Source organism: Agrilus planipennis, unplaced genomic scaffold (genome assembly GCF_000699045.2).
Source record: "Agrilus planipennis isolate EAB-ADULT unplaced genomic scaffold, Apla_2.0 scaffold69, whole genome shotgun sequence".
NCBI lineage: Eukaryota > Metazoa > Arthropoda > Insecta > Coleoptera > Buprestidae > Agrilus > Agrilus planipennis.
Genome location: NW_020438962.1, coordinates 226,103 through 245,329, shown reverse-complemented (window position 1 = coordinate 245,329; position 19,227 = coordinate 226,103). Strand labels below are relative to the sequence as shown.

The 19,227-nt window shown below is 33.7% G+C and overlaps 4 protein-coding genes across 6 annotated transcripts in view; 2 read left to right on the top strand and 2 right to left on the bottom strand.

Annotated features, from left to right (window-relative positions):
* Positions 1-920: 920 nt before the first annotated feature.
* LOC108741973 (ATP-dependent RNA helicase HAS1) lies at positions 921-3,586 on the top strand. Its single transcript, XM_018476963.2, has 4 exons — positions 921-1,867; positions 1,945-2,202; positions 2,537-2,912; positions 3,017-3,586. The coding sequence occupies exons 1-4, from the start codon at positions 991-993 to the stop codon at positions 3,513-3,515; spliced, it is 2,010 nt and encodes a 669-aa protein (XP_018332465.1). The 5' UTR covers positions 921-990; the 3' UTR covers positions 3,516-3,586.
* LOC108741974 (WW domain-containing oxidoreductase) lies at positions 2,806-5,563 on the bottom strand. 3 transcript variants are annotated; one of them, XM_018476964.1, is made up of 5 exons: positions 4,995-5,563; positions 4,490-4,935; positions 4,173-4,376; positions 3,708-4,076; positions 2,806-2,893 (listed from the first exon to the last, which is right to left on the bottom strand). In XM_018476964.1, the coding sequence occupies exons 1-4, from the start codon at positions 5,325-5,327 to the stop codon at positions 3,800-3,802; spliced, it is 1,260 nt and encodes a 419-aa protein (XP_018332466.1). In that variant the 5' UTR covers positions 5,328-5,563; the 3' UTR covers positions 2,806-2,893; positions 3,708-3,799. The 3 variants fall into 3 exon arrangements, with proteins under 3 accessions (XP_018332466.1, XP_018332467.1, XP_018332468.1); XM_018476965.1 differs by lacking the exons at positions 2,806-2,893; positions 3,708-4,076 and having other exon boundaries at positions 4,231-4,376; positions 4,585-4,935; XM_018476966.1 differs by lacking the exons at positions 2,806-2,893; positions 3,708-4,076; positions 4,173-4,376 and having other exon boundaries at positions 4,800-4,889.
* A 619-nt stretch (positions 5,564-6,182) lies between these two features.
* The window catches only part of LOC108741971 (uro-adherence factor A-like), a 78,528-nt gene continuing 65,483 nt past the window's right edge, over positions 6,183-19,227 (top strand). Inside the window, exon 1 of the mRNA XM_018476959.1 lies at positions 6,183-6,899. Coding sequence (XP_018332461.1) covers positions 6,851-6,899 — 49 coding nt within the window. The 5' untranslated portion in view covers positions 6,183-6,850. The remainder of the gene's footprint in view (positions 6,900-19,227) is intronic.
* Positions 10,341-13,798, bottom strand: LOC112904634. The gene is made up of 3 exons (XM_025975168.1): positions 12,784-13,798; positions 12,329-12,391; positions 10,341-11,558 (listed from the first exon to the last, which is right to left on the bottom strand). The coding sequence occupies exon 1, from the start codon at positions 13,777-13,779 to the stop codon at positions 13,129-13,131; it is 651 nt and encodes a 216-aa protein (XP_025830953.1). The 5' UTR covers positions 13,780-13,798; the 3' UTR covers positions 10,341-11,558; positions 12,329-12,391; positions 12,784-13,128.

Below are 19,227 nucleotides of genomic sequence, written 5' to 3'. Positions count from 1 at the left end.
AGAAAAGAAAAATAATGTAAAAAAGGAACGGATATTTGAAAAGTATCCCAAGTAAAAAGAAATAAATAAATTTTAAAGAAACTTAATGTAAAATAAAACGTTACCATTACATGTCCCAACAAGCCGCCAAGTATGGTGGATAAATATTTTCATGCGTTAATCGTAACAATTACAAAGAATATTCCATTGACAATCGTTTAAAGCGCTGAAACAATAAACAAATTGTATAATAGAATTATGTAAAAAATAATAGTAAAAGATACTTTTTATTGAGGCGCTCTAAAAAGCAGGAAATAAAGAGCTTATCTTCCAAAGAGATGATATAAAGAAGTAAAATTTTTTAAAGTTGGATAATTCCAAGCAAAAATGTAAAAATTTCTTTCCATCAAGAAATATAAATTTCTATAACTGTTTAAAAAAATTAAAAAGGCATTCGAGACCCCTTTTTTAGAATTATTAATCATTTATTATGGTTTTGAATGCTTTTTAAAGGTCTTTAAACAGTTTAAAAATTATTTTTCTTGATGAGGGGAAACATTTACATTTTTGTTACAGCCTTATTTAAATTTCGTATATTATCCTTCCTTGTATTATCTCTTTGAAAGATTGATTCTGTATTTCCTGCTTTTAAGGTGCCTCAATAAAAAGCATCTTCTATCAAAAAGCTTAATTTATTGCTGTTAGCTGAATTTTCAATATGCACTTTTCTTAATAATTTTGTTCCACCACAGTTTGACATTACTTTTGTAGTTCTAATGACTTAATGCTTCGTGTTGAACGTAATTGTACGACTGAACATACGACATACGACGTATTAACATGATAACTATCTATGATTAAAACTGTCATATTATTGACAAACACAACATGAGCCATAAATATCTATGGCCGTGAACATAACCCTTTCTGTATCTATTATCTATGAACATAACCACAAAATATATTGTACCCTTAGCCTTTCACGTGCGCTTTATTGATTTCTAGTTAAGGATGTCCATACAAGATAAAATTTTACTTCGTAAAATTAAAAGACGTGAGAAAAAGAAATTACTTTTGTTAAAGAAAAAGAAAAGTGAGAATGAAATTATTGAGAAAGAGGTCCAAAAGAGTAATTTAGAAGACTCCTTAGAGGTTAACTCTAATACAGAAAATACTTTAAACAAGAGTAAAAATGAAGAAAATGGGAATGTTTCACATATAGTACCAAATAAAATTAAAAAGAGGAAGAAACGAACTATCAGTGAAACTAGTTCTGGTGACTTTATAGGAGAAAGCTTCAAAAAGTCTGATAGACAAACAGAAGGTAGTAGCAATGACATGAAGGATAATGAAATTACAGAAAATACTAATAAGAAACTAAAGAAGCTAAATAAGAGCAGTGATCAACAAAACACCGAGAAAGCAGAAGAGAATAAAAGTGAAACTGCTTCAAAGAATGAGGATGACAGGCTACAGTTGCCAGGGTCAAGTATTGCTTTAGAAATATTAAGCAACAGTCGTTTTGAAGTGTTAAAAGACACTGTTTGTGAATCAACGTTAAAAGGTATTGTGGACATGGGTTTTACCAATATGACTGAAATTCAAGCTAAATCCATACCACCTTTATTAGAAGGAAAGGATTTAGTGGGAGCAGCTAAGACAGGATCAGGAAAAACATTAGCATTTTTAATTCCTGCAATTGAACTTATTTATAAACTCAAATTTATGCCAAGGAATGGCACAGGTGTTATAATTTTGTCACCAACACGAGAATTATCAATGCAGACATTTGGAGTTCTTAAGGAGCTTATGAAATATCACCACCATACTTATGGATTAGTAATGGGTGGAGCTTCAAGGCAGGCAGAAGCTCAAAAATTATCTAAAGGTGAAAAAAAAATTTACTTAATTTTATTTTTTTTTATTGTTTCCAACTGAAATGATAATTTCAATTTTACTACATAGGTATAAATATTCTTGTTGCAACTCCTGGAAGGCTGTTGGACCATATGCAAAATACCCCTGACTTTTTGTATAAAAATTTGCAGTGTTTAGTAATTGATGAAGCTGATAGAATATTAGAAGTGGGTTTTGAAGAAGAAATGAAACAGATAATAAATTTATTGCCAAAAAGAAGACAAACAATGTTGTTTAGTGCAACTCAAAATAAGAAAACTGAAGCTTTGACTTCTTTAGCCCTGAAGAAAGAGCCTATATATGTTGGTAAGAACTTTAACATGTTATCTTAAAACTTTTTACAGTCCCTTTGATGTTTGATTACATAGACCCTTTTTTTATGCTTTTGTGCATTCATTGCTAGTTATTTTTAGTTATTACATGTCCTAAACCTCTTTTAAATGATATTTTACTCATTAAAAGGTTTCATGTAACTTTAGATGAAATATTTGAAGATTCTAAACAATTTAACCTGGGGCAAAATTACTGTTCTTTTAATCTGGGCATATAAAAAAAAAACTTTGTAAAAAACGCTGAAATACTGTTTTAATAAGCAAAAGCCTATTTTAGCTTTAACCTTTAACATTAAACATGATTTCAGATGTTGATGACACTAAAGAGGTTGCTACAGTCTCTGGATTGCAGCAGGGTTACGTTGTTTGCCCCTCAGACAAACGTTTGCTTGTCCTTTTCACCTTCCTTAAGAAAAATCGTAATAAAAAGGTGATGGTGTTCTTCAGTTCTTGCATGTCAGTTAAATATCATCATGAGTTGTTCAATTATATTGATTTGCCTGTTATGTGTATTCATGGCAAACAAAAGCAGACAAAACGTACAACCACATTCTTCCAGTTTTGTAATGCTGAAACTGGAATATTGCTTTGTACCGATGTAGCTGCTAGGGGTCTTGATATTCCAGCAGTTGATTGGATTGTACAATACGATCCTCCAGACGATCCTAAAGAATATATTCACAGGTAAAACAATCATATAGTAAAATAGAGTTAATTTTTAGTGAAGACAATTTGTGGTTGCTATTGTTTTGCTGATTAATTGAAATTGTAACTTTTCCATATTTCAGAGTGGGTAGAACAGCTCGAGGTGAAGGGGGTCGGGGCTATGCCCTTTTAATACTTCGCCCCGAAGAACTTGGTTTCTTACGTTATTTAAAACAGGCTAAAGTGCCATTAAACGAATTCGAATTTTCTTGGAATAAAATCGCAGACATTCAATTGCAACTTGAGAAGCTTATCGGTAAAAATTATTTCTTGAATATGTCAGCTAAAGAAGGTTTCAAAGCTTACGTTCGAGCTTACGATTCGCACCATTTGAAACTGATTTTCGATGTTTCCACTCTCGATTTGGCGAAGGTGGCAAAATCGTTTGGATTTACTGTACCACCAGCGGTTGATTTGAAAGTATCTGCTAAACATCATGGAAAAACTAATAAAAGAAGGGGTGGCGGGGGATTTGGATTTTACAAAAACTATAATGCGAGTGGGGACAGAAATTTTAAGAATGAAAAGATTTATAGACAACCTAAGCGAAAAGGACCTGATACAAGGCAGTTTTCAAGATAACTTTTTCCTAATCTATTTCCATTTTAATAAAACAAGTTGTGGTAAAAATTAAATTAATACTATTATATATTATCTATTTTTCAGTTTATAATAATTTTGAATTTATTTTAACATAATTATAGTTTCTCATCAAAATAATAATTGTTTTATTTACTAAAGTAATTATTAAATGAAGCCATCAAAAACTCTTACCTTTTACTTCAACTTATAAAAGATTAATTCGGTTAATGCAATTCCGTTTTTATGAAATTTTTATTGAGCTATAAATAGTTTAATAATTATGATTAAAAGATATCCTCTATCAGCGTAAGTTCACCAAAGGCATTAGGTCCAATTGCATTTTTGACCATATCCACACTAATATCCCACAGTTTTTTTGCCAATTCGTCATTTTTTGCTTCTTTACTAGTCTCACATCGACAGCAATTATTAAAGTAAAGTCCTGAAAGTCCATTCAGTTCTGAAGCTGTGGCACAAAAGACATTTGTACTTGCAGCTTGTTGTAATGACTTTGTAAAGGGGCGCACGACTGCAAAAAGAAGTCGGTAGAGCCACCAATTCCTAAAAGAACGGAGAAATTAACAAAATGATAAAACTTATGTAATTCAACCACTCATATAATAAAAGTGAGGGAGTAGGTTTTATGGAGTTATACACCTTGCAAGATTTGTTGATACCATATTCCCAGGGTGTAAACTGAAAACTGATATTCCATGACTTTGCCAGTTTTTTGCAAGCTGCTTTGCAAATAAGATGTTACATAGTTTTGAATTATTGTAAGCCATCATATCCCAGTATTTAGCAGGCGAGTCAGGTGATAAAATACTGGGACAAATTGTGTCCAGTGTCAAATTTGCGAACCTAAAATAAATGCTGCTTATATTTTACATTACAATTGTTTAGTTTTATATTGGATAAAAGGTAATGCATATTATAAAAGTGAATGTAAGTTTCATAATTTCTATTTTTTTCACCTATGAGACTCAGAAGAAATTACAATAATTCTACTTCCAGTTTTGAGCAAGGGATATAGCAATAACGTCAAGTAGAAATGGGATAGATGATTTACTTGGAATGTGGTTTCATATCCATCTTCAGTCTTTGAGTAGGGCAGCCCAAAAACGCCTGCATTTAATATCACAGCATTCAAAACTTTGTATTTTACTTTTACTACATTTGCAAATGTAACAACACTTTTAAGTGATGTCAAATCAAGATGTAAAGCTTCACAGTTTTCTGCAGCAGTTGACTTTTCCTGTCGTATTTTCTCTATAGCTTCTTCAGCAGCTCGAACATTTCTACAGCCAAAAATTACCTTGCAACCATGCTTTAATAGTGATCGAGCTGTCTCAAAACCTATTCCTGTGTTTGCTCCTGTAATAAGAGCAGTTGTATTTGTTAAATCTCTGCCATGTAGTACCTTAAATTAATAATACAATATGTACTACTGGAAGAGGCATTTTCATAATATATAGTTACATGTAGGGCTGTACTTGAAGCGTCAAACCTCTGACGAAAATCGTTAATATGTTCTTTCTCTTCAACGGCAAATGCCAGTCTTGGATCCGTGTATGTGGTTCTGTGATTTTCATGATCAATATAGAGAACTTTACCGGTGCTTTTATCTATACATCTTTCCCAGCCATAAGGTAAATCTCCCAAAACAACCTTCTTTTTGCCGGTTCTTGGATGGGTCCACTGGGTGTTTTTTGTAAGATGATTTGCATAGTAAACACTTCCATCTCCAGTCACTCTTTCTTCCCAACCAGGTGGTAACTCATCTTCGCTATCACTTTCTGGTAAATTCATCATTTTTTTGGGTTTTGTTGGACAATTTTATAAAAATGACGTTTAACTAACCTCAAAATTAGCATCTACTAAGGTGAATAAGAAAATAAAGAAATTATCTGATTACATTAATTAAGTCGATGGATTAAAGAGGCGTCAGCTTGTTTTCACTTATCCTAGATCATTCAGGATAAAACTAGATGCAATCAGAAGTAATTTTAAACATTTGCATTGACGTTTGTAACGTATTCCTTTGAACCAATCAGAATGAACTGCTAACTGTTTGATCTAAATGGTATACAAGGTTTACTCAAATTAGTTTTGTACTAAATATAGTTTAATTAGCCGAGGAGTTTAAAATAATGCAATTAAAAAACTAAACTATCTTTTTAAAGGAGAATCAGACACTTACTATTTATTTATTACTATTTATTAACTATGTACAAAAAGATATGTAGTAGTTTTTGGTCTTTTTACTCATCAGTTAGACTAATAAGATTCTTTTTCGATCTTTCTGAAATATTTGTATTATTTTTCCATTTTTGTTGTAATATAACCATATATAATATATATTACCAAGCATGTACATTTTATCGATTTATTTGAATGAACTTTTCACCGATGAAAGAAATAAATTCATAAATTACGTTATTAAAACTCTAAAAAAGCATTACCAAGTGACATTTAACGAAGTACTTCATTAGATAGTTCTGTCGTCATCATTTAGTTACGTAATATTATGACGTCATATTATAAGAAGGTCATTTGACTATTTTATCCTTATGTTGCGTTTTCTTGATCGATCCGCGTATTCGCGATTTAGTACGCAAAGTCAGATAGAATTTTAGTCGATAAACGAAGCCTTGGATCCGTATTCGTCTGAAATAAAGATAACGAGTTGGTTTGCGGGATGTGCATTCAAACGCTGGCGCGCGACGGGTTGTGGTCGATGTGCTGTTGTAACAGCACGTTGTGTGTTATGTAATACGAAAAAAAAAACTGCAATGATGATCGCTGATATTTCATAACGTTATGTAATAAAATAAATAAAATGATCGCCGAGAAAACGTCCAAATCTGTGCTGCTCAAGGATATGTGATAATAAATAGTTGTGCATAGCATTGATTTTCCGGTTACCGGCCGTGAACAGTGCACACTTCTTACATTTTTCTTTCTACCGGCAAAGTAATCCGGGGGTTTTCTGGTCTTTCCTATGAAGCTGAGTTTTCTTTCCTACGCTTTTCGTCGCGTAAATATTTTTTAAGACTTTTCCTTGTCACTATTTAGAAAAAAAAAGCATCTATATATGTCTTTAGGTGTATTTTTTTCTTGTTAAAGGATTACATTAAAAAAAAAGTAAAAAAACGCTGAAATTCTTAAAAATCTAGTAAGAGTGAGTCAAAAAAAGTCAACTTTAATTAATAACCATCAAAAGTCATTTTTCGTAAGAAGTTCTAGTGCAACTGCAAAAAATCGTGTTGAAATTTGTCGATTCGGACTGTAATGTTAGTGAAACTCCCGCAAATTTCTTGAGTCCTTTGTGAAAAATGGGAAAAAAGGGCAAAAGGACAAGATGGCGCACATTAACATTAAACGGTGAGTTTTTATATTTACAAAATAGATATTTACACTCGCTTTTCCTTTTCCTGGTTTGATTTTTTTTACTAATAAAGTCTTCATAAACTTTTTCCAAAGTAGTCTTAAAAATATTGCGTAAGCTTTAGATAGGCACGCATACTACTAAAAAAAGTTTTTGCGCTAGTTCGAAAAGTTGCGGTTAAAATTGGTTCATTTCTTAATGTGTGGCATCGAGTGGTTAATTTAGTTGACATTTTCCGAAAATTGTGTAGATGTTTGGTTGTTGCATTTTTGATCGACTTTGTAAAGGTAAAGGCGTGTACCTTTACGTGATAGCACGTGCTTTTAATCGCAAGTCCGATGATTGTGACGTCGAACTTGCTGCCGCATCGGTTCAAATGTGGTACAGAGATAGAAATTGCCGGAAAATGGTCATTTTCTCGGAGAATTACATAAATTATTTACTCAAAGCGTTAGACATGAATTAATACGCGTTTGTTAAATTATAACGAAAATATGGGTAGGTACAAAAACACATACCTGTATTACGAAATAATTTGTACACAAAAGGAACTTAAGTACATAATATATATGCCTGTATATATAACTAACTGTATTTTTATGTATTTGTAACAGTATATTTATAAATTCAATTAGCTGACCAATAGTAAACCTATATCGCTAAACTTTGTAAATTTTTGATTACATTATTAAAAAAAAAATCTTAATTGTGCATTGAAAATAAAAGTGGTGTTTCTTCGTGTAAACATTACTACCCCTTTTTTACCCTATTAGGAATGGAATTTCAAAAAATGCCTCGCTACTGCACCCCTACTCAAGGAATATTTCCTCTAAATTTTGAATCGCTGGGTCTTTGGGCTATAATTTGTCGCTAATTTGTCGCTGAATGATGGTACTTATACCCATTTACTCGCTAACTATTGTCCAAATGTGACGCTATACGTATCTCTAAAAAGAAATGGGGGTAAAAATACGACTATAAATAATTTGTCGCTGAAAGATAGTACTTGTACCCATTTTGTCGCTAATCTGCCCTCCAGCTGTGACCCCATACATAAGGTAGGAATGAGGTAGAAATATATCTACTTCAAACGTTATATTTGTCGTTAAAGGATGGCACTTTACTTGTACCAATTTTGCTGTTAATCTATCCTTCAGCTATGACGCTATGCATAGATAATAAAGGCAATAATTTGTCGCTGAAGGATGGGTATTTGTACTATTTTTCTCGCTGATCTGTTGTCGATGTGTGGCGCTATACATAGCGCATCTAGATATAAAAATGGGGAGTTAAAATACGACTATAATTTGTCGCTGAAAGATGCCACTTGTACCCATTTTGTCGCTAATCTGCCCTTCAGCTGTGTTTGTCTCTGTTCTATCCTTCACTTAAGGCGCTATACTTAGCGTATCTTAAAATAGAAATACACTAGAAAATTACTGTAAAGGCTTTAATTTGTCGTCAATTTGTCGCTGCATGATAGTACTTCTATTCATTTTGTCGCGAGTTCAGCTTCGAACAGATCAGCGAAAGACGTTTGTAGAGTTATCAAGCTGGTACTGCACATAGCGCACCTTCAAATAGGTAATGCATGCAGAAATGCCATAGAGGCTATAATTTGTTACTAATTTGTTGCTTAAGGATGGTACTTGTACCTCATTTTCTAGCTAACCTGTCCTCTAGTTGTGGCACTATACATAGTGTATCTAGAAATCGAAATGGGATAGAAAAATGCGACTATAATTTGTCGCCAATTTGTCGCTGACAGATGGTACTTGTACTCATTTTGTCGCTAATCTGTTCTGTAGTTGTGACGCCATACATAACGTATCTAGAAATAGAAATGGGGATAAGAATAAGACTATAATTTGTCGCTGAAACATAGTACTTGTACCCATTTTGTCTGTTTAAACTTTTTATTCTGTAATTTGTCGTCAATTTGTCGTTGAATGACAATACTTTTATCAATTTTGTCGCGAGTCCAGCTTCGAACAGATCAGCGAAAGACGTTTGTAGAGTTATCAAGCTGGCACTGCACATAGCGCACCTTGAAGGTAATGCGTGCAGAAGTACCACAAAGGCTATAATTTGTCGCTAATTTGTTGTTAAAGGATGGTACTTGTACCTCATTTTCTAGCTAATCTGTCCTCCAGTTGTGGCACTATACATAGTGTATCTAGAAATCGAAATGGGATAGAAAAATGCGACTATAATTTGTCGCCANTCTGAAAATTGCCAAAATAATCAACTTTCAACCCCCATAACTTTTTATGGGGGTGAGCCCGCCGCATTTTTTTATGGGGTTTTACTCAGGTGACCACCCTCTTTCGACCCCCCCCCCTACCCCCGAAGGTGATGGGGGGGGGGCATCATCTAGACCTTTACCCTTTTTTCTTTGCGCAGACGGCTTTTAATAATGTCGTTTAATTACCTTTTTTAATTTTATTTTCTAGAAAGCGAAACGATAAGGTGTAATACTTCTGAACTTGAATTATAAATAGTTGTTGTTGTTGTTGTTGGGGTCAAAAATTAGATAATATTTTATTTGTTAAATGATACTATCTACACATAAAAATAAACAGTAGATACTACCTAATATAGAAAAATGCGACTATAATTTGTCGCCAATTTGTCGCTGACAGATGGTACTTGTACTCATTTTGTCGCTAATCTGTTCTGTAGTTGTGACGCCATACATAACGTATCTAGAAATAGAAATGGGGATAAGAATAAGACTATAATTTGTCGCTGAAACATAGTACTTGTACCCATTTTGTCTGTTTAAACTTTTTATTCTGTAATTTGTCGTCAATTTGTCGTTGAATGACAATACTTTTATCAATTTTGTCGCGAGTCCAGCTTCGAACAGATCAGCGAAAGACGTTTGTAGAGTTATCAAGCTGGCACTGCACATAGCGCACCTTCAAATAGGTAATGCATGCAGAAATGCCACAAAGGCTATAATTTGTCGCTAATTTGTTGTTGAAGGATGGTACTTGTACCTCATTTTCTAGCTAACCTGTCCTCTAGTTGTGGCACTATACATAGTGTATCTAGAAATCGAAATGGGGTATTTTTATGTATTTGTAACAGTATATTTATAAATTCAATTAGCTGACCAATAGTAAACCTATATCGCTAAACTTTGTAAATTTTTGATTACATTATTAAAAAAAAAATCTTAATTGTGCATTGAAAATAAAAGTGGTGTTTCTTCGTGTAAACATTACTACCCCTTTTTTACCCTATTAGGAATGGAATTTCAAAAAATGCCTCGCTACTGCACCCCTACTCAAGGAATATTTCCTCTAAATTTTGAATCGCTGGGTCTTTGGGCTATAATTTGTCGCTAATTTGTCGCTGAATGATGGTACTTATACCCATTTACTCGCTAACTATTGTCCAAATGTGACGCTATACGTATCTCTAAAAAGAAATGGGGGTAAAAATACGACTATAAATAATTTGTCGCTGAAAGATAGTACTTGTACCCATTTTGTCGCTAATCTGCCCTCCAGCTGTGACCCCATACATAAGGTAGGAATGAGGTAGAAATATATCTACTTCAAACGTTATATTTGTCGTTAAAGGATGGCACTTTACTTGTACCAATTTTGCTGTTAATCTATCCTTCAGCTATGACGCTATGCATAGATAATAAAGGCAATAATTTGTCGCTGAAGGATGGGTATTTGTACTATTTTTCTCGCTGATCTGTTGTCGATGTGTGGCGCTATACATAGCGCATCTAGATATAAAAATGGGGAGTTAAAATACGACTATAATTTGTCGCTGAAAGATGCCACTTGTACCCATTTTGTCGCTAATCTGCCCTTCAGCTGTGTTTGTCTCTGTTCTATCCTTCACTTAAGGCGCTATACTTAGCGTATCTTAAAATAGAAATACACTAGAAAATTACTGTAAAGGCTTTAATTTGTCGTCAATTTGTCGCTGCATGATAGTACTTCTATTCATTTTGTCGCGAGTTCAGCTTCGAACAGATCAGCGAAAGACGTTTGTAGAGTTATCAAGCTGGTACTGCACATAGCGCACCTTCAAATAGGTAATGCATGCAGAAATGCCATAGAGGCTATAATTTGTTACTAATTTGTTGCTTAAGGATGGTACTTGTACCTCATTTTCTAGCTAACCTGTCCTCTAGTTGTGGCACTATACATAGTGTATCTAGAAATCGAAATGGGATAGAAAAATGCGACTATAATTTGTCGCCAATTTGTCGCTGACAGATGGTACTTGTACTCATTTTGTCGCTAATCTGTTCTGTAGTTGTGACGCCATACATAACGTATCTAGAAATAGAAATGGGGATAAGAATAAGACTATAATTTGTCGCTGAAACATAGTACTTGTACCCATTTTGTCTGTTTAAACTTTTTATTCTGTAATTTGTCGTCAATTTGTCGTTGAATGACAATACTTTTATCAATTTTGTCGCGAGTCCAGCTTCGAACAGATCAGCGAAAGACGTTTGTAGAGTTATCAAGCTGGCACTGCACATAGCGCACCTTGAAGGTAATGCGTGCAGAAGTACCACAAAGGCTATAATTTGTCGCTAATTTGTTGTTAAAGGATGGTACTTGTACCTCATTTTCTAGCTAATCTGTCCTCCAGTTGTGGCACTATACATAGTGTATCTAGAAATCGAAATGGGATAGAAAAATGCGACTATAATTTGTCGCCAATTTGTCGCTGACAGATGGTACTTGTACTCATTTTGTCGCTAATATATTCTGTGGTTGTGACGCCATAGATAGTGTATTTTGAAATAGAAATAGGATAGAAAAATGCGACAACAATTTGTCGCCAATTTGTCGTTGATTCAGACAGTTCGAGGATAGATTGGCGACAAAATGGATAAGAGTACCATTTTCTAGCGACAAATTATAGCTCTTATAATATTTTTCTATGCAATATCTATTTCGAGATACGCTACACTTTGGTGGCAGCTGGATGATAAACCAGCGACAAAATAGGCAAAAGTACCATCTTTTAGCGACAAATTGTAGCCCTTACAGTATTTCTTTATATTACTTCTATTTCGAGATAGTTATGTGTAAAAGTGCCAGGTCGATATCAAGCTAACATTTTGTCAATTATTCAGTTAACTGAATGTACTGACAAATTTTCGGGTTTGGTAACAAATTAGCGACAAATTAGCAATATATTCTAGTACATTGATTGAAACAAGAAAATTAGATTACTAGATATACATCTATATTAATTGTATAACATTCCCATACCTACTAAATATTTATAAATGAGTGAATTATTTAGATATCTACTCATCTGCAGGATCGCAGGATGTAAAACTGGATAAAACCAGGTAGCTTTATAATTTTAGGTGTTTTATTGTCGGCTTAATTACAAGTGAGTTGATATTCTTGCTGTGCTCACATATACTTACAACAAACTCGTTCGAATTACAAGATTGAATTTCATGCTCTTGACTTTTGCTCATGATAATGTTCTGCAAGATAACAAATGTTTAGCTGTGATATATAGTTGTTTAATAAAGAGCGATAAATTCTATTTACTTGTACCGTTTGAAGACGTTTATTAGGAAACATGTTTCGATAATCGTGGTGATGAAATTAAGGAAGAAATGGTGAGTTTTACGTATTAATATCGTTCTGTTTGATTTATGATGGTAGGGAGAGAGAAGGAAATTGTTTCTTTTTTCGGTAAAGGTCTAGATCAGTGATTCCCAACCGGTGGTTCGCGAACCCCTAGGGGTTCGCAGTGTTTGCAGAGGGCGTTCGCGAAAATAATATGGTAATGGCGGTGTGGGGGTTCGGTATAACTCGCACATATAATTAAATGAACGTGAATGTGAATAACAATAACAATTTATTAATTCACCAATTATGTGGGGGTTCGGTATAACTCGCACATATAATTAAATGAACGTGAATGTGAATAACAATAACAATTTATTAATATTAATACAGGAGGTTGATCAATGTTCGAAGCAGTACAAAATCTTACTGACTAAACAGTCGATGAATAAAACTAATATGAATCACCAAGCTGGTGACATTCATTGTTACCAACCTGAGATCCCTGACTTCACGAGTCTCCGTACGGAGCGCTGTGTCGTCATGGAGCAAAGAGGTAGTTGTAGAGTGTACTGAGGTTATGTGTGTGTTTACTTGTATGAGTGTAATCCCCACACCACCCCCCTCTAAGTAAAGGATAAGTGGTGTATTATGTGTTGCTTTGGAATGAAACTCCTTTTTTTTCCCTGGAGGCGTTGGTTTTCGGCCCGGAGTAGGTCCTGAGTGCTCCAGTGGAGAGTCCTGGTTGTTGAGAGTTTGTTATGGCCGGTTGACTGCTTGTGGAGGATGAAGTTTGGTCGTCCTGGAAGACGTCATCCGTCGCTAGGTGAGCTGGTTTGAGACGTTCCACACTCACGTTCACGTCCTTGTTGTTGAGTCTGATGGTGAAAACTTTGTCGTCAACCCGCTTGATGACCTCATGTGGGCCTGAGTAGGGTTGTTCGAGCGGTTTCCTTACATGGTCTAATCGTAGGAAGACGTGACTGCAGGTGTAAAGGTCCTTGTAGCAGAACGTTTTTTGCCTACAGTGGTGAGCTGCTGGTACCGGTTTAATGTCACGTATGTGTTTCCGGAAGTCATCGAGGAAGAAATGCGGATCTACCGGTGGATCTTCATGAGTAAAAAACTCTCCGGGGATTCTCAGCGTTGTTCCGTACAGGAATTCTGCTGGTGATGCTCGCAACTCTTCCTTGTAGACTGTTCTAAGTCCGAGAAGTACAGTAGGAAGGATGTCAGTCCATTTGGTTGTTCTATGGCACATTATCGCGGTCTTCATTGTCCGGTGCCATCTCTCGATCATCCCGTTGGCCGGGGGGTGGTAAGCANTGTGAAAGTTATATAAAACATTATTTAAATATCTTTATCAATCGATTGGGTTAGGTTAGGTTATCGGGTTTTGTTCAAGTGACCACCCTCTTTCGATCCCCCACCTCCAACCGCTTGAAAATAATTATTTTATTGAATTTTATTTGAATTATAGTGTCTGAAAATTGCCAAAATAATCAACTTTCAACCCCCATAACTTTTTATGGGGGTGAGCCCGCCGCATTTTTTTATGGGGTTTTACTCAGGTGACCACCCTCTTTCGACCCCCCCCCCTACCCCCGAAGGTGATGGGGGGGGGGCATCATCTAGACCTTTACCCTTTTTTCTTTGCGCAGACGGCTTTTAATAATGTCGTTTAATTACCTTTTTTAATTTTATTTTCTAGAAAGCGAAACGATAAGGTGTAATACTTCTGAACTTGAATTATAAATAGTTGTTGTTGTTGTTGTTGGGGTCAAAAATTAGATAATATTTTATTTGTTAAATGATACTATCTACACATAAAAATAAACAGTAGATACTACCTAATATATTAAAGTGTCTGCAATACTTTTCAAAGGTTATTTATTTTATACTACTTCAGTACTTGAATTACATTTTTATTGTATTATCATCTACTTAAGGTGTGTAATACTACCCAAAAGTAAGAAACAAGAAAAGTTAGTATTCATGTATTAATAATTTCAAAATAAATGTTTGTTATGTGTAGAAAAATTGTTATGTATATTCGTTTTTAGAGTTAAAAAAGCACGTGGCAATTTCTAAACGATTGGCTATTAAAGAACACGTGTTTAGAAACATAGTAGAGGGTAACGACAGTTGACAGATCAAACGGAAAAATACATGAAGTTAATTATAGTTCAACAATGCCAGAAAAAAGTAATTTGGACGACTGTAGTAGAAAAACAAATGAAATTAGCGTTGTATACTTTAAAAAACAATTTAAAAGAAAGACAGTGAAGACCACCGCGTTGATCTAGAAAAAAAATTCTTTTTTGTACTATATTTTGGATCTTTAGCTTTGACGACGCAATTCAAAACGTTTGCCAGTTGTCCTGAATATTTTTTTTCCATTAGAAAAGGTTATAATATCACTAAATAAATATCTTATAGTAGGTACATACTTACTCTAGCTTTTGAATTAAAAAAATACAACTATTTTCTTGAAAAATTCCTAGATATATTGTTCCAAAAAGGAATTCGTAGTAAGGAAGATGTTTGGGAGGTTCTGGGGGTCGGGCGTCTCCTGTATTTCTTTGCAAAAAAATTGAATGACATACAAGATAAAAAGATCGTGTTTATTAATCGAAGTATAAAATATTTTTTAAGAAAACGTTGTAGAACAAACAGAATAGCTCAAAACCCCAACGCCAAAACACGACACTGTAGTTGTCCGAAGCACTTTTCGGTAACAAAGTTACCTTCTTCAGGGACTGAAGTAAACTAAACCTAAATGAGAACTAATCCTAATTTATACTGATAGTTGTTAAGGTTCAGTGAACATGACCCGAAGCCAACAAGGTAGATGTTCAATGGACCTTAACATCATCATCATAAACGTAATTAAACTAAACTAAATAGCGGAGATCCAGGGATGGGACCGTTGTCATTGTTAAGAACAATTTGTTTATTTTTATAAATGTATAAACTTTCAAAACTGTTTAGTAAACGATTATTCCTAACTTCTTTAACTAACTTAAGGTTATTAATATTAATATTATGTCCATCAGTAAGAATATGTTGGGCAACACTAGATTTTTCTTCTCTACCAAACCTAGCATGAGCTAGATGTTCTTTAAATCTGGTTTTGATTGAACGTCTAGTTTGTCCAATATATTTTCTCATTTTTAAATATTTTCTAGACTAATAGTTTTGTTTGCACTATATCGCCAGCTGCGAAGATCGAGTTTAATTCGTATTTTTCCGTTTGACGTGATTGAGATATAGTTTTTCTATCTTTATGTTATAGTTTCTTCAGTTCAACAACAAATAATTCTTCTATATGCTTCCTTATTTGCCTTTGTCACCCGTTTATATTGGGAAAAAGACATTAATGCCAAAATAGTTTGTTTATCGTCGAATACCAGAGCCAAAATGGGGTTGCAAATAATTTTATAGATGTAAAATCAATATCAATCATTTTATATCAAAGTATTTACAACCCCATTTTGTTTTCTGATCTTTTACACATTGTTTATAAGAGAAAGAAATGGAATCCATACTTTCTTTAGCTTTGGGTTTATCTAATAAGTGAAGTTTTTCGAATAGTTCTCTAAGAATTTTGGATTATATGNATCATTTTATATCAAAGTATTTACAACCCCATTTTGTTTTCTGATCTTTTACACATTGTTTATAAGAGAAAGAAATGGAATCCATAGTTTCTTTAGCTTTGGGTTTATCTAATAAGTGAAGTTTTTCGAATAGTTCTCTAAGAATTTTGGATTATATGTATTTATTAGCACACCACAATACCTTGTAGTTTTCGGTTTTACACAGCTGGTGTATATCAATTACATATTGTTTTTCGGGCTGTTTTGTCGTAATTCATAGAATTTCGTAGTTCCTTGCTAAAGGTACGATAAGTGGTGATTTGGCCGGTGTTGATATCAATTTGGAACTTCAAAATTCCATGGACAATGACATTGAACCCGGAAAACAATATCGATCCAATATTTTAGATTATCGTTTCCAAGGAGTTTAGAACTTTTTGAGCTCTCTTCAGTTAAATAATTAAAAGACATTCATGAAATGTCTCGTTGTCCCCTTTTTAAGGTTATAATTCCTTCAATGACATATGTGAGCAACTTTCTTTCATCATTTTATATAATGTTTGATCGGTGATACTAGCAAAACTTTTAATGGCAAAAGTGTATTTCGCATTCTAACAAATAGAAAATTCGTTTGGAAAAGTATCTTAAATGAAATACAAAATGCTTTTCTTGAAAAAATATTTAAATGCAAGATAAAAATAGATATTTTTTATTTTGTATTTACAAATCACATCTCTGCTAATAGGGTATATTTAGAGGTAACTTGGGTTGGTCCAAGTTTATGGGCTATATATTATATTTTACCTCTTTAACATGCATGTATGATCTATTTTACGATCAGATGCCTAATTTCTAGCGAATTAATCAATAAAATTTTGTTCAGGAGTCTGATTTCTCTGCCAACATTGTTCGCGTACTTTTTTTAATAATAATTTTTATAAAAGCGAGTATACATTTTTGTTTGTTCTTTTATTATTTTTGTGTGTAACAATTGACTGTTGCTTTATTATTAGTATGTCGAAAGTAAAGTAGACTAGGCACAAAAGTTGAAGACAACATGAAGTCGCTTGTAACTTCGCTTGGATTCAAATTAACGTTGACGTGTTTCCTGAATGTTGTCACACATTATCACTGATATTTTCTCTTGCCAAAAGACATTAAGTTTGATGGCAAATACTCACATGTCTATTTAAACATTCGTACAATTGAGAATAAATTATCAAAGGAGAAGGCACCTTGTAGATGTACAGACATAAATTTTTATCATGGTCGCTCAGATACTAATAAATCTGAAGGGGTAGTGATGATGGGTATTATGATATGAATATATATGATGCTACTAAAGCTGACATTTTTGAAACCAAAATATGCCGCAAACTTCCTGTTTTCCTGTCATATTCTTTTATTGTTATTATTACGAATGTGAATGTATTAAATTTGAGGTGCTCGATATTTTAAAGTCGACCTGAATCCTTAAAAATAAATTTTCTGTAGTAAATAACTGGATTTAGGTAAATTTTGGAATGGCAAATATGGGGTTGAAGTTGTTGTTTGTCAAAAGTAGATGTAATTTATCTCTAGGGTTTAATAGTTTCATATTTGATGACCATTTTGAAGTGGCAAGTAACACCTAAAATGACGAGAAAGTAGGGAGATAGAGGACTTAAAATCATCATCATCATTTTACTTAGCAGCTACTAATTGTGTTCAAAATTATAAAATCTGTTCATATTACAGTTTTTTTTTTCGAAATTCTATGTGGATCCTCGTGGGTATGATGCATTTCTTTTCTAATGATAGTAATTCGAATTAGACAGTTCAAGTGGTGTCTAATAACCCGAACAGCACTGTCTCTGTAATTAATTATTTTTGGATGTGAATCAACGATTTCGTTCTTTTTTACTAAAAGGTATTTTAATGGTTTGAAGCGTGCCAGCGCTACTACCTACCGAGCTCTTTTGACTTTTAATAGCCAAATTTGATATATATTTTTCTGATGGACGTATTGTCATGTGCAGTAGGTAGTATATTTTTAACTTAAGGAATTTCCATTCAGAAGTTTCAATAGTTGTACGTTTCTTAACAAAATTTACCGAAAACGATTAAATTATTTATAAGTTACAAGTTAGTATCCCATAAATATAGTATTTATTAGGTTGTAATAATAAATAATTCGAAATTTTGCTGTTTTTATTATTGTATTGTATTATTAAACTGATGCAGCTTTTCGATATGGAGTGTAGGTCAGGATCTACATATTCCGTATATTTTTCGTTTAAATTGCGGCTTCATATGTAATGATACTTTCGGGATAGACTTTGGGAAACGAAATTTGTTCGATACGGAAATTTTGACGACTCCCGAAAGCCATAGAAAGTGTATTTACTTATATGCGCCCTACATAAAAAGCTTTTATTCTGTTCATCCTAAAAGTTCATATAAATATGTTTTTTAGCCCACTTTGGGCGCCTTTTTATGGTAATGTATCTTATATTTTGTTCAGAGGATAGAATCCTCCGTCAGAGAGGGTTGACAGAATATAAAAGAGTTTCAATGGGATCCCAAAAAGTTTTTTCTCTTTTAGTATCTGACTATAAAAATCTTCACTAGGATTGTACAGAGGATGATGGAAAAAAGGGAAGATCAATTTGGGTTTAGAAGAAATAGAGGAACGCGGGAGGCTATTTTAGCTTTAGGGGTAACAATAGAGAAAACGATAGAAAAAGGAAAGAGTGCGTACATAGGATTTGTAGATTTAGAAAAAGCTTTTGACAATGTTAAATGGGATAAGATGTTAAATATACTTAAAAATTTAGGGATGAGTTACAGAGATAGAAGAGTGATACTTAGTTTGTATAAAGAGCAACAGGCGGTTATAGAGCTGGAGCTTCAACGTAGAGAAGTAAATATTAGGAAGGGAGTCAGGCAGGGATGCACACTGTCACCGCTACTGTTTAATCTATACATCGAAGACGCGATCAATATCATTAAAGACAGTACAACTGTAGGAATAGATATACAGGGGCAAAAGATTAGTATGCTTAGATTTGCAGATCATACAGCAGTATTAGCATCTAGCAAGGAGGAGATAGAGATAGCTTTAAATAAAATGGAAGCGGTATTGACAAAACAGTATTGAATGAAAATAA